This window comes from Mus caroli, unplaced genomic scaffold, assembly GCF_978045245.1.
Source record: "Mus caroli unplaced genomic scaffold, Mus_caroli_1 scaffold_4, whole genome shotgun sequence".
NCBI lineage: Eukaryota > Metazoa > Chordata > Mammalia > Rodentia > Muridae > Mus > Mus caroli.
The window spans coordinates 33,717,992-33,731,060 of record NW_028227259.1 but is presented as its reverse complement, the minus strand read 5'-3'; the positions used below and the strand labels follow the sequence as shown (position 1 = coordinate 33,731,060).

Genomic DNA, 13,069 nt, shown 5'->3' with positions numbered 1-13,069 from the left:
GGACACATGGACACATAGATACATAGAAGCCATCGTTGGCATTGTTTTTAGATGAGGAAACAGCCTCAGGCAAGTGGTTGGCTATTTAGGATCACACAGATTTCATACTCAGCTAACATATGAAATAATTTAAGGACCTACCATGTTTACATGTTTACTGAATGAATGCAACAACTAACAAGTTGTTGAGTAATACTTATTCATACAGTGACAGAAGGTTTTTAAAGACCCTTGTTGCTGGGCAGTGGTGATGCACCCCTTTAATCCCAGCACTTGGGAGGCAGAAACAGGTGAATTTCTGAGTTTGAGGCCAGCCTGGTCTACAGAGTGAGTTCCAGGACAGCCAGGGCTTCACAGAGAAACCCTGGGGGGGGGGGGAGGGGAAGACCCTTGTCCAGTGGTTGACACTATTGATATTCTAACAATTGTTTCATGTTTCTATGCTTTAAGGATAGAAAACCTGAGGTGTGAGTTAACCGATTTCTCTCAAAGGAATGAGTTACACACACACCCACGGGGGGGGGGGGAGGGGGGGAGGGAGAGAGAGAGAGATCTGCTTTTAAATTGTTCTTATATGCCCAGCCCTCTTTTTAATCCTTTCTAGTTCTTATAATGATGCCAGGCACATAGAAGATGATCAGTAAATATTTGCTGAATAAACGAAAGAGTGAATGAGAAAACGAATGGAATCAAATCAGATCATGAATGGAAAAGAGACTTAAAAGCTGACGCAGTCTCCAAGAGGTTGTTAAAACAATAATTATCTCCATCATCCTCTGCTCGTGGCCCCCTCCTGCATTTGGGGATGGAATGCCTCTTTCTAACTTGGCTAATTTCATGCGGGGAAGGAGGTGCTTTCTCAGGTGCACAAGACCCTCACACCTGAGCCTGTCCTGGTGGCTCTAGTCAGTTAATCCGCTAGAGCAAGGAGGGTGAAGGAAGAGATAGGGGCCCCGGCAGGCCGCCATAGGGAGGGTCGTGGGAGGAGCCCAGGGAGAACGTGGCTGGGGGGAAGAGGGGGAGGGATGACGACGGCGAGACGGGCCAGCGCGTCCCAGCCCGGCTGCAGCGGAGCGCGCGGGGCCAGCTCTGCAGAAGGCGGCGGCTGGCTCGCCGGGACGGTCACATCCCGCTGCAGGAGACCAGCTTTGGCCGCCGCACTGTCCTCTGCACCGGGGACGCAGGCCAGCTGCCAGGCCTCGCTGGCAACGCCCCCCGCTCAGAGTCAGACCACGCGGGGCCCTTGGGAAGGCCGGGGGCCCCGCAGACCCGCCGCCCGCGGCCACTCCGCCTCTGCCCTCTCTGCCTGCCGCTGCCCGCCTTGGCGGGCCCGTGTCAGGATGGGGTAGGACCAGCGCCAGTCTGGCGATGGGCCGCCCTCTGGGCACCGCGCGGCCCCCCGAGGCCTGACCGACCACGAGGACCCGGGAGGTGGGTGTGGGCTGATGAGACCGCGCGGGTGGGGGCAGGGGTGGGCACCGGGGTTATGCGGAGGCGGGAAAGGCGTGGGGGAAATGGGCTGTGGCCCTGAGAAGCCTGGGAGAGCTGCTGCATCCCACTTGCGTGATGGGCAGCTCCTGACCCCTCAACTCCTGTCTCCTCTAGGATCCTCGTCTGGATGTCAAGCGAATGCCTCTGGCCCCTCCAGCGAACTCGGTGGAAACCATGGCTTCTTTGATGCCTCTTTCCCCATATCTGAGTCCCACGGTCCTCCTGCTGGTCAGCTGTGACCTGGGTTTTGTGCGAGCAGGTAAGTGAAGAGGATGCCCGCAGTGAGGGGTCCGTCAGAGCTAGTGTGGAGGTGAAACCTCTTAACCTGTTAACACTCGGGCACCCCCAGACCGACCTCCCTCTCCTGTGAATGTGACGGTCACTCATCTCAGAGCCAACTCAGCCACTGTGTCCTGGGACGTTCCAGAAGGCAACATCGTCATTGGCTACTCCATTTCCCAGCAAGTATGAATCACCCTGTTTCCCCAACCTGTGCCCTTGGATCTCTGAACATCCCTCCAGCTTCCTCTACACCATTCCTTTTGAGTTCTTGGATGTTACAGAGTCCTGAGTTAAGCCTGATGGCGAGGGACTGGGTCTAGGCTGTCCTCTTTTCTCTACATCTCCTTGCAGCGACAGAATGGCCCCGGGCAGCGCGTAATCAGAGAAGTGAACACCACCACCAGGGCCTGCGCTCTCTGGGGTCTGGCTGAAGACAGTGACTACACAGTGCAGGTCAGGAGCATCGGCCTCCGGGGAGAGAGCCCCCCAGGGCCCCGTGTGCACTTCCGCACACTCAAGGGTTCTGACAGGCTGCCCTCCAACAGCTCCAGTCCAGGTAAGAGCCTGTGTGAGTGGCCTTTTACCTGGCTTTAAACCTCTCATTTACTTGCTTAAGGCTAACAACTGTCTAGCTCACATGAATTGGATGATTTAATTCCTTCTACTGCCAGGGAAGGAAAGAAAAACAGGTGGGCAGGGGACCAGCATTAGAGACACTGCTAATGAATCCTTTGGGGGAAGGGCTTTGAAACATCCTTTTACACAAAGTCCCATCACATCAGCCATATCCTGATTTAAGCAAGTTCTATAATCACCCTTTGATCTCTAAATGCTCCAGGCTCGGTGCAATGATGGACCCAGCCTGACTTCAACCTCCAGCATTTCCCTTCTGTATGTGACAGAGCTCTCCAATGGGTCCTTTGTAACCCAGAGAATGGCTGTCTTCTTAGGTGATATTACAGTGGAGGGTCTGGATGGAGAGCGGCCATTGCAGACAGGGGAAGTCGTCATCATTGTAGTGGTATTGCTCATGTGGGCTGGTAAGTACTGGATGGGAAAGCAGGGACTTGGGTCTGATATAGTGGCAAGTGGTGAGGCGCCTGAGAAAGGGGAGAAAAAAGCAATGGTGAGGGTGGGTGGCTGGAGGGAGGTAATCGGGACAACTTTGAGGGGGAGAGAGGCTTCTGCAAGCCCAGAGATGAGGGTTGCATGGGCACCAGGAAGTCAAGGATTCTCTAGTTTCATTGATATCTCAGTACCCTGCAAGGCTTCAAGAACCCTGAATCAAGATCAAGGCTCAGATGGTATTGTTGTGTTTCCAGCTGTAATCGGGCTATTCTGCCGTCAGTATGACATCATCAAGGACAACGACTCCAACAACAACCCCAAGGAGAAGGGGAAGGGGCCTGAACAGAGTCCTCAGGGAAGGCCAGTGGGGACAAGACAGGTGATGTGGGACCAGTGAGTGTGAGAAGGGGGATTTGGGTGCAGAGGGATCATCACTGAAAGACAGAATAGGCGGTGTGTCTGTGTGTACACTGTGTGCATGGAATGTCTGGGATGAAGGAGTCCAGAAGGCAAGGGTGGCACATTTACCTTTCTGGAATTCAGGATGGGTAATTTTTCTCTTACAGAAAAAGTCTCCATCAATCAACACCATTGATGTTTGATCGGATGAAGAACCAGAACCAGAAGAGAGGATGCACTGTGAGGATGCACTGTATGAGTAAGGGGGGGGGGGGGCAGGGAAAGCCTAAGATGGTGACCTGCTTGAGACTCCCACAAGGCAGTATGCTCCCAGAATCCCAGGCTGCTACCCATCCTCTTTCCACTGTAAGCAGGGCCAGAATGTAGGTCTGGTAGATTCTGTATCCTGGACTTGGGAGTGGATATCAAATGGAACATCTCTCCCATCCCCCAGGTCCAGGGGAGAATCACTTATTCAACCCTATCCCACTAGGTCCTCGATAGGGGCCCCATGTCAACTGCATCAGGACTATTGGCACCCACTAGCTGCCCCTACAGCTTGCCTCTGGGCCTCAGAGAGGGGTGTTTCTGCCCGGGTTGCCCTCCTTCAGTGAGTCAGAAGAACCATGTGGGCCTAGAGGCAGACGCTGCATTGCACTATTCCAGTGTCTTCCACGGAGCCTCCGGTGCTCCTCCCGCATCTGGCAGCCCCTCCAGCTGCTGGTGATCTCACCCCTGGGACATTTTTCCAATAAAGGTTCTGGACAAACTGGAACTGACTGGTTCCTGTATGGTATGCTGAAGACATCTCTACACCTTTTCAGTTCTTCTCAGGCCTCCACCAACCTGAAAGGACAGAGTCATTATAAGATGTTTGCGTCAGTGTAACAATGTATTCATCTAAGATGGGCGGAGAAAGACAAAAGGGGAGGGGATGGAAAGCCGGAGGCCTCCCTTCGTTGTCTTTGCTGAATGAGAAGAGAGAAAATGAGAAGTCACAGTTTTCATACCAACAGAAACCAGGCCATGTCATATAAAAGGGCCAGTAGATTTTTTTTTTTTAATCTTTGTTCAGGACCTTGTGCATACTAAGCAAATGTTCTACAGTTGAGCTATCTAACCAATCCCTTCCCTGCACTTTTGACTCCAGCACTCACTTTGGGGAAATGGTCAGAAGGGCTGAGCTGTCTTAGGAGCTGACAGGAGAGCAGCCACCACTAATGTACCCTTGGTGCCATGTGTCCTCACCCCGGGGCACACCAGTGCCTCATCTTTGTTTTCTTTTTCATCTATGTCTTTGTTCATTCAAAGTTAATAATAATTGTAATCCATAAATGAGTTTATATTTATACTCTAACATATCCAGAGGATTCTAGAAATAAAGCTGAGGGGTCTGGATGCCCCTGTCGAAAAAAGTATAATTTGAGTTCTGGGACCTATTTGTTACCTGTGAAAAAAGGGAATCTGTCCCCCTACTGATTCTTAATTTTCAAGAGGGATGTGGTGGCAGGAAGAGAAATACTCGTTACCATTGGCAACTGCTGTGCATCAAGGCTTTGGGCCCAGCATTTGCGGGGGGGGGGGCGGGGGGGGCAATATGCTATGGTTTTAGGGGGTTATAGGGCTTGCCAACCTTGGGTCGTTTAGAGAAGGCCTATGACTAACGTTTCTGCATTTCATTCTGTCTCTTGATCTGTTGGGAGAAACGAGACCAAAAATTGTTGAAAGGATCCCAAAGAAGATGGTATCTTTTTTTTGCTTAACTAATCACAACCCCAGGTGTCATGCAGCTCTAAACTAGGAGGGAAACCAAGCTCTGGTCTGCCTCCTGCACTGACCCATAGAGTCATCAGGGTTTCAGGAATCTGGCTTGAACTCAGTGACCAAACAGGGTGCCTTTTCTTTCCCTAGCCAGTGCTTCCAATATATCCACCAAATCCTGGATAATTTCCTGAGGCTGTGTTTCAGAGTAGAGAAGTTGGGCATGGAAGACAATGAGATGAGGAGAGTTGAGCCTTCTTATGGGAATTAAAAAGTTATTAGCTGTGGGTTGAATCCCGGTTCCACCCTTTACTAGCTGTTTGAACTTTGGCGAGTAACTCCTTTAATCTGCCTCCTGTTGAGTAAAATGGGTCTGTACCGCTGCTGAATTCAAACACAGTGCCAAGTATATCCTTGAGCTTTCACTGTTACCTATCAGTATTGAGTGGCCTCCCGCAAGTCACCTAAGTTTTGGGAAGACGTGAAGGTTTCAGCTCCGCGAATTGTCTTTTGCCTCTCGTAGCACCTGCCTTGCTCTCCTCCAGAGTTTAAGCAACTAAAGCCCATCTGGCCGGGTAGGACAATAAGAAAACGTAAGGATATGGTGACGTAGAATCCGGAGAGGAATGAAGACTTGCGGGCGGAGGTTTGCGTTAGGTTTGCATGCAGCCACGGGATTGGTCGCGGAGAGAATTCCACAACCCCTCTTATGGGCCCGCCCTAGGACTCACTGCGCTTGCGTACGTCGCGAACCCACTACGTGACCTTATGACGTACCTCGCACTCACGTTGCCTGTGCGTCAGCGGTTAGCGCCGCCGATGCTTGGCGGGTTGTCCAGGTAACCGCGGGAGTTGTCTCGGTCAGCGAGCATCCGAGACTGGTGTACGTCATGCAGTTGAAGCACCTGAGGACCCTGCTGAGCCCTCAGGTGAGGAATCGCATGCCTCTTCCATTCCCCGGCCACCAGGGGTTCAAAAAAAAAAAAAGTAAGGGAACATAAGTTCATACTTTTTGAGCGTCTACTTTGTTCAGAAGACTGTGAAAGCTCTTTCAGCAGGCGACTTGCATCGCTAACGACTCTAAGCTTTCTTTGCATGACATTACATCAGTTGAGTGCCAGGCCCCAAGCTTAGGCTCCACGGGATCACCCGCATTACGCGTCAAGGCTCTTTTTGGAAGGAGAGACGCATATATAGGCAACCATCATAACTCTACACAGGATGAAATGAGCACTTTAGATATAAATCCTAAAAAAAAAAGGTAGAGCAGAAGCTGAACCCTCTTTTGGATTGTGAAAGTGTGTCACCTCAGAAGCAGAAGAGGCTGGGTGGGCGCTGGAGGAGGAGCCCAGAAACATAAACGAAGATTATGTTTGGTTTGGGCGTGAAGAGGACAGAGTCTCTGTCTTAGCTTAGCTCCAACACTGACTTGACCAAATGGAATTTCTGCCTTTAACCATCACCATACGCAATCATTCTCTCACTAGCTTCTTCATCTGGTAAAGAAAAGGCGCAGGGAGAGTAAGCGACTTAGGAGAATGTTAAAGTTCTACACAGAACAGAATCTTATAAGCCTTGGTGGCCCAGGCTAGTAATCTCGCAATTGTGGAGGTAGGGGAATCAGGAATGCAAGGCCATTCTTAGCTACCTGGAGAGTTCAAGGCCAGCCTGGGCTACTTGAGACTCTTAGGAGAGAGAGGGGGTAGGGGAAGAGAGAGAAGGGAAGGAAAGGGGAGGGGAGGGGAGGGAAGGGAAGGGAAGGGAAGAAGAGAAGAGGGAAGGGAAGGGAGGGGAGGAGAGAGGGGGAGAGGGGGGAGGGGAGAGGAAGAGGAAAAGGAAGAGGAAGAGGAAAGGCCGGTAAGCTGGCTCACTGACTAAGGTACTTGCCACTAAGCCCTGTGACCCACACAGAGGAAGGAAAGAGCCAGCTTGTGCAAGTTGTCCCACCCCACCCAAAATGTAAGGAAAAAGTTTTAAAGAGCATAAGAAAACTGGAAAGCCATAAGAAGGATGATTGACAAGAGAGAAAGACATTCCAAACTGAGGACAGGCTAACACAACACAGATAAGAAGGTTGGCTATGGGGGAAATGACTCATCACCAGCGTGGGAGACTGAGTTCAGATCTCCAGCATCCTCTTCAGAGCCAGGTGCACCTGTAATCTCAGTGTTGCAAAGGTAGGCAGGTGGTCCCTAGAGTTCTAGTCCTAGAACTGGAATTATGAGCTTTCAGTGCAATTAAAAAAGTAAGATGGAGAATGACTGTGAAAGCACTTGATGTTGACCTCTGGTCTCTACATGCACACATAGACAGGCCCACATAGCAACACCCCCACCCCAACACAGACAGACAGACAGACAGACAGACCTATATACAAAACAAGGATGCAGTTTCCAGGAGATGTTGCTAGTGGTAGAACACACACTTAGCATGTGTGAGTCCTTGCATTCATCCCTAGCACTAAAAAGACAACTCCCTTACCTGATTGTGCTGTTACAAGCCTGTAGTCTTAGAACTTAGGAGGCTGAGGCAGGAGGATGGCTGTGAGCTCAAAGCCAGTCTGAATACATAGCAAGAACTTCTTTTTAAAAAGTAAGAGTAGCGAGCATAATGGCTCATGCCTGTAGTATGAACACTCAGGAGCAGGAGGTGGATTTCTGTAAGTTCAATGCCAGTCTGCTCTACACAGCGAGTTCTAGGGCTACACAGAGAGATCCTGTCTCAAAAATTAATTCTAAGAATAATATATGGCAGAATTAAGTCATCAATACATATACCATTAAAGACGTTAGAATTACAGCTTATGTAGTCAGACATACATGGATTCAAATATTGCATCTGCCATCTAAAAACTGTCTATATAAACCTGAGCAAGTTTCTTAATTTTCAATGCCTCAGTTTCTCCGTATGTAAAATGGGAATAATAATAGCTTGTACTTCAGAGATATGAGATGTGGTACTTAATGGGTGTCGAGCATTTATGAAGATGCCTGCCTGGCTCCATTTCACTTAATCCACAAGGCAGATAGTCAGGGCACTTACTGTAGAGAGAGGAGAACTCACTGATTGTGGTACTCAGGAATGTTTGCAGACAGTAGCAGATAGAGCCCTAGCTCAGGGGTTGAATAATAGAGTTGTGCTCCTTGTGGGATGAACTGGTACTGTAAGCTGTAATTTCAAAATACCCTAATGGGAAAATTGGCAATAGAACCCTTTGGTCTCTTAAAAAAATAAAATAAAAAGGATGCTGTCACGGTGCAGCTGGGACGGATGCCCAGGATGGACTCAGCCCAGGAGGGAGGGTGAGCTGCCAAAGCTGACGAAGCACCTGCTCCCCCTTCTACCCTACTGTAGTGAGTGCTTGGAGCTTGACTGTGGTGATGGTGTGGCTGTTTTCTGGCTCTGGTTTGGGGCCTTGGGTGTGATGATCCTTTTCCATATGGGCTTTGGGGGGATTTGGGTTAGGTGTGGCAAGTAAAAGTGTGTTAAGCCAGGCCTCCAGTAGCCCAAGTAGCTAATCGGACATTTGGAATAGGAGCTAAGTTTTATTTCAAGAACAGAAACCTTTAGTGGGCGAGCCTAAGGTGACCACAGCTGGTGCCACCGGTGAGGAACAAACAGGAAGAATGATGTCACTGGGTAGTGGTCACTTATTTTCTCCTTTGATTTTTTTTTTAAGACAGGATCTCATATAGCCCAGGCTAGCTCCAAGCTTGCTGTGTAGCTGAGGAAAGACCTTACACATCTGATCCTCCTGCCTTCAGCTCCCGGGTGCTAGAATTATAGGCGTGTGCCACCACACCTGTCACTCCCATATTCTTTTGCCTGTTTACTTACTTAGCTTTTTAAGGTGCCGGGTATCAAACTCAGGGATTCACAAATGCAAACCGAGCACATCTCCAACTGAGCTGTCAGCCTTTGCAGAAGGCACTTTTAACTCCAGACTCTCAAACTGTGGGCATTTAAGCAGGGAAAGAGGCCTTGTTTCCATTATCAATTGAACAAGTCTCAGTTCTAGTTATGTCACTCCTTGTTCAGGACCCCCACTGTCTCTCCTCTCCCTCCCCCCCTCCCTTCAAAGACTCTCCCTGCAGCGGGCGGCCCCCTCCATGCTTCCCCTTCCCGCCCACCCTTCCTCTGCTCTTGTGTACAAACGCTCCCTTAAACTGCAGTTCCTTGACTTCCCTGTGCTCTCCACTGCGTCCAAAGTGATTCATCATTCACCAGTACTCATCCTTCAGAGTTTAGTTTTCATCATTTAAGCATAAAATTGTCTTGGGCTTCTCTAAATCATTACTGCACTCAGTACATTTTCTTCTTATGGGGCCTTTCCAATTTTGTAGCATCTTATTAGGTCCCAGGGTAGGTTCCATGGTTTGCTCGTTGTCTCTCTGTCAGCTCCTGGCCAAGTGCCTTTCTTGATGAAATGCTTGAAAACATTAATTGAATGAGTAGCTATAAAGATAAACATTTATCAGCTGAATTGATTTTTTTTTTCAGTAGCAGGCTTTAGAGCTGAGGGACAAGGAGGCCACTGCTTTTGGAACAGCTGATGCCTTACATGTGTGTCATGAGTCTCAGAAAGCTCATTAGGGGCTCAGGAGATGGGTTGGTAGGTAAAGTGTTTGGTTAGCTTGAGTTAAGCCCTGGGTTCCTTCCCCAGCATGCCTTGAATCCTAGCACTCAGAAGAGGAGGTCCTGGGGGTCAGAAGTTCATGTCACCCTTAGCTATAGAGTGAACCTAGCCAGTCTGGGTTACACAAAGTCCTAGAGAATATTGCTCATACATTCCAGGTATACAAACCATTTCTTCTATTTTGTTTAACCTGAGGAAAACACTATGTGCAGAAGAATGTAAAACCCACACTAGGGGCTGATGAGATTGGAGATGCTTCGTGTACCAGCACCGTGATAACATTAGCTCTTTATCTCTGCAGGATGGAGCTGCGAAGGTGACATGCATGGCCTGGTCCCAGAACAATGCTAAATTTGCTGTCTGCACAGTGGACCGAGTGGTACTTCTGTATGATGAACATGGGGAGCGGAGAGACAAGTTCTCCACCAAGCCAGCTGACATGAAGGTGGAGAGGACTCCCACATGGCACATGCACTGTGCCCTAAACTGTTACCCTAGGAAACTTTGTAGTCTGCCTTCTAGCCCTGGGCTTGGAAAATGGCTTACCCATTTTCTCAGTATGAATCTTCTGGGTCTGTCGGGACATGCGTATGTCTTCTTTTTTCTTTCATTTGTACTCATTAATTTTCTTTTGATTCCCAGTACGGCAGGAAAAGCTACATGGTGAAAGGCATGGCTTTCTCTCCTGATTCCACAAAAATTGCCATAGGACAGACTGACAACATCATCTATGTCTACAAGATTGGAGAAGATTGGTGAGGACAGATGTGGGAGTGGGTGGCCTGCAAAAGGAGTGAGAAATGCCTGGCTGGGGTAGGGATGGGGAATTGGTGCCAGGCATGAGAAATGCCTCACTGGGGTGGCAATAGGTGTCAGGGGGAGAGGCTTGATGCCAGGATCAGGTGTGGGAGGCAGAGACTTTCTAGAGTCTGCTGTATCCGTACCTTTGCCCACCCCACGTGTCCATCAGTCTCATCCCTGGAAAAATGAGTGGAAGGCCAATGGCAGGTCCTGAGAGCCAGTGTGGGGCTGTCTTTGATGTAGCTTCAGGGCTTCTTGGGCACCCACTCACATCTCCATTAGACCTCCCACAGAAGGATAGGAAATACCAGTGGGCCAGGAAAGGTGTCCTGTCTTGCCTGTCTCCATCACCATCAATGTGGGGCAGTGATTTTAAGCATGCTTCCTTTCCTTTTGTTTGGCAGGGGAGACAAGAAGGTCATCTGCAATAAGTTCATCCAGACGGTAAAGCTCAGAGTCTGTCTGCCTGTGACTGTAACCAGGAGCTACCTTTGCTAATGTCGAAAGCTGGTTTGACCTGCTAAAGGATGGCATTGCCTGGATGCTCATTGTCACCTACTAAAGAGAGCCTAGTTGTATTCCCTCCTCGCAGACCTCCCCTGTAGGAGACTAGGATGGCTGTGGTGGGTGTGGGGTTGGCCTAGAGCTGCTAATCCACACAGGTGGGTTGTCCCTTTACCCTTCTGCATACAGAGTGCTGTGACTTGTCTGCAGTGGCCTGCGGAATACATCATTGTCTTTGGACTGGCTGAAGGCAAGGTAAAGGCGGGGAGGAAGAAGGAAGGGAAGGTGTTAGGTGGAGATACTGGTCCTGGGTGGGGGTGGGAACAGCAGGGTTCCTCCTTTCCCCTGGAGCCCGAGTGGGCACTGCAGAGGACCAGCTTTGTTCATCTTGGGGTTTTGCCTTTGTTTCTCAGGGCCTGGGTGAGATTGAACGGAATCTAGCACGACTTGTGTGGATTCTTTCTTTTTTTTTTTTTTTTCAGGTTCGCTTAGCAAACACTAAAACTAACAAGTCATCTACTATCTATGGGACAGAGTCTTATGTGGTAGCACTGACAACCAAGTGAGTTCCAAAAGTAACACTTGGAACTGTCAGGCACAAATGCATCTGACAGAAAGCAGCCTTGGTCAGCGAGGTGATGGTCTCCCCCTCTGTGTCTCCCTTTCTGCCTTTGCTCTTCAGCTGCTCTGGAAAGGGGATCCTCTCAGGTCACGCAGACGGCACCATCGTCAGGTACTTCTTCGATGATGAAGGCTCTGGAGAGTCACAGGTATGCTTAAAGTATCCTGTGGGGCAGGGTGAACATTCCAGGACCCCCTCCGCCCAGGGGGAAGCTGTATGCCTAAGCACCTTGATGGAGCTATTGGGGGAGGAGGCTGGAAGAGTGTGATCTTAGAGAGAAGCATTTGGATGCCACCAGAGAGATGTATTTAGGAGTTTAGAGCTTACTATTTATAGCCAGGAGTAGGTGGAAGGGACCTTGAGAGAGGGGGAAATAAAGACTCAAAGGGGAACAAAAAGTGAAAATTATTTCCGTTTATGTAAATACATACATATACACAAATATGTGCGTGTATATATCCATATTTATATAACACATGTACATACAAATGCATAGGGAAAAAAACAGGCCAGCAAGAGAGGTCAGCAAATAAAGGTGCCTGGTGCCAAACCTGACAGGACCCACGGAGTGTAAGGAGAGAACAGACTTGTGCAAGCTATCCTTGTCCTTCACCCATGTATACACATGTGCAGTGCACACACACAATGCAGTCAGGCATGAATATACATACAAACACATACAAACAAATACAACAAAGAGTTAACTCTTTTCTTTGAAAAAGGAAAGATAGGCGTGAAGGGGAACGTTGATGTTTCCTCTGTATAACTCAGTACTGTATAAATAAATCATTTACATTGTAAGTCACCTGTATAACTAATTAGACAGCCCTCCTTGAAAAAGAAGCCATATGCTCTCTTGGACATAGTGTTGGTTACTGTGTGCTGTCTCACTAGAATAGACCCAAGATCGCTAACACACCACTATGTTGCAATTTCTTTAGAGTACAATGTCAACAAGTGTGTATAAATGGTATGTGTGTGTGTTCATGCTATGTACAAGGCATAATTTGCTAAGTCCTTAGGATTAGGGTGTGTTTGTGTGGGAAAATGTTGACAGGAAGATTGAAGATTTTTTTTTCTGTAGAGTGCTATGGTCAGTCAAGAATGTGTGGATCAGCCCCTAGGGCTGAAGAATTTCTAAGGTGGCATCCTCAAAGTAAAACTGAAATGTTGTGTCTCAGGGAAAGTTGGTTAACCATCCATGCCCACCCTATGCCTTGGCCTGGGCCACCAACAGCATTGTGGCCGCTGGCTGTGACCGGAGGATTGTGGCCTATGGAAAGGAAGGCCATGTGCTGCAGACTTTTGACTATAGCCGCGATCCTCAGGAGCGGGAGTTCACCACAGCTGCTGCAAGTCCTGGAGGCCAGTCTGTTGTGCTGGGAAGTTATGACAGGTAGGTCTCCTGTCTAGTCGCATCTTGTACCTTCCTTCTCTGTGAATTGTGCCAGGCAAGTCATTCTAAACTGTAATGGGAGCCTGGATCTGTGAATTGTGCCAGGCAA

General features: G+C 49.1%; 2 protein-coding genes and 1 long non-coding RNA gene across 7 annotated transcripts in view; 2 read left to right on the top strand and 1 right to left on the bottom strand.

The window, feature by feature from the left end:
* The first annotated feature begins 1,050 nt into the window (after window positions 1-1,050).
* Window positions 1,051-4,015, top strand: Fndc4 (fibronectin type III domain containing 4). 2 transcript variants are annotated; one of them, XM_085836582.1, is made up of 8 exons: window positions 1,051-1,431; window positions 1,606-1,750; window positions 1,841-1,956; window positions 2,125-2,329; window positions 2,724-2,813; window positions 3,096-3,234; window positions 3,408-3,480; window positions 3,734-4,015. In XM_085836582.1, the coding sequence occupies exons 2-8, from the start codon at window positions 1,630-1,632 to the stop codon at window positions 3,965-3,967; spliced, it is 978 nt and encodes a 325-aa protein (XP_085692708.1). In that variant the 5' UTR covers window positions 1,051-1,431; window positions 1,606-1,629; the 3' UTR covers window positions 3,968-4,015. The 2 variants fall into 2 exon arrangements, with proteins under 2 accessions (XP_085692708.1, XP_021019451.1); XM_021163792.3 differs by lacking the exon at window positions 3,734-4,015 and having other exon boundaries at window positions 1,055-1,431; window positions 3,096-3,220; window positions 3,408-3,486.
* Window positions 3,079-5,716, bottom strand: LOC115031097 (uncharacterized). 2 transcript variants are annotated; one of them, XR_003836679.1, is made up of 2 exons: window positions 5,434-5,716; window positions 3,079-4,086 (listed from the first exon to the last, which is right to left on the bottom strand). It is a non-coding gene; the product is annotated as an uncharacterized LOC115031097 (long non-coding RNA). The 2 variants fall into 2 exon arrangements; XR_003836680.1 differs by having other exon boundaries at window positions 5,466-5,716.
* A 42-nt stretch (window positions 5,717-5,758) lies between these two features.
* LOC110294057 (intraflagellar transport protein 172 homolog) overlaps window positions 5,759-13,069 on the top strand; it is a 40,349-nt gene continuing 33,038 nt past the window's right edge. For all 3 annotated transcript variants that reach the window (XR_015046909.1, XM_085836581.1, XM_085836580.1), the window contains exons 1-8: window positions 5,759-5,930; window positions 9,939-10,082; window positions 10,280-10,392; window positions 10,843-10,882; window positions 11,132-11,197; window positions 11,425-11,504; window positions 11,625-11,712; window positions 12,746-12,960. Coding sequence is in view for 2 of the 3 variants with exons in the window: in XM_085836581.1 (XP_085692707.1) it covers window positions 5,892-5,930; window positions 9,939-10,082; window positions 10,280-10,392; window positions 10,843-10,882; window positions 11,132-11,197; window positions 11,425-11,504; window positions 11,625-11,712; window positions 12,746-12,960 (785 nt within the window). In the remaining variant the exon portion in view is untranslated. The remainder of the gene's footprint in view (window positions 5,931-9,938; window positions 10,083-10,279; window positions 10,393-10,842; window positions 10,883-11,131; window positions 11,198-11,424; window positions 11,505-11,624; window positions 11,713-12,745; window positions 12,961-13,069) is intronic.

What these genes read in the sequence shown, in the direction of transcription:
- Fndc4 (XM_085836582.1), top strand. Translation starts at nt 1,630, where the DNA reads ATGCCTCTGGCCCCTCCAGCGAACTCGGTGGAAACCATGGCTTCTTTG. An exon ending in CCTGGGTTTTGTGCGAGCAG is followed by an intron (nt 1,751 to 1,840) that starts GTAAGTGAAGAG and finishes GGGCACCCCCAG; the next exon opens with ACCGACCTCCCTCTCCTGTG. An exon ending in GCTACTCCATTTCCCAGCAA is followed by an intron (nt 1,957 to 2,124) that starts GTATGAATCACC and finishes ATCTCCTTGCAG; the next exon opens with CGACAGAATGGCCCCGGGCA.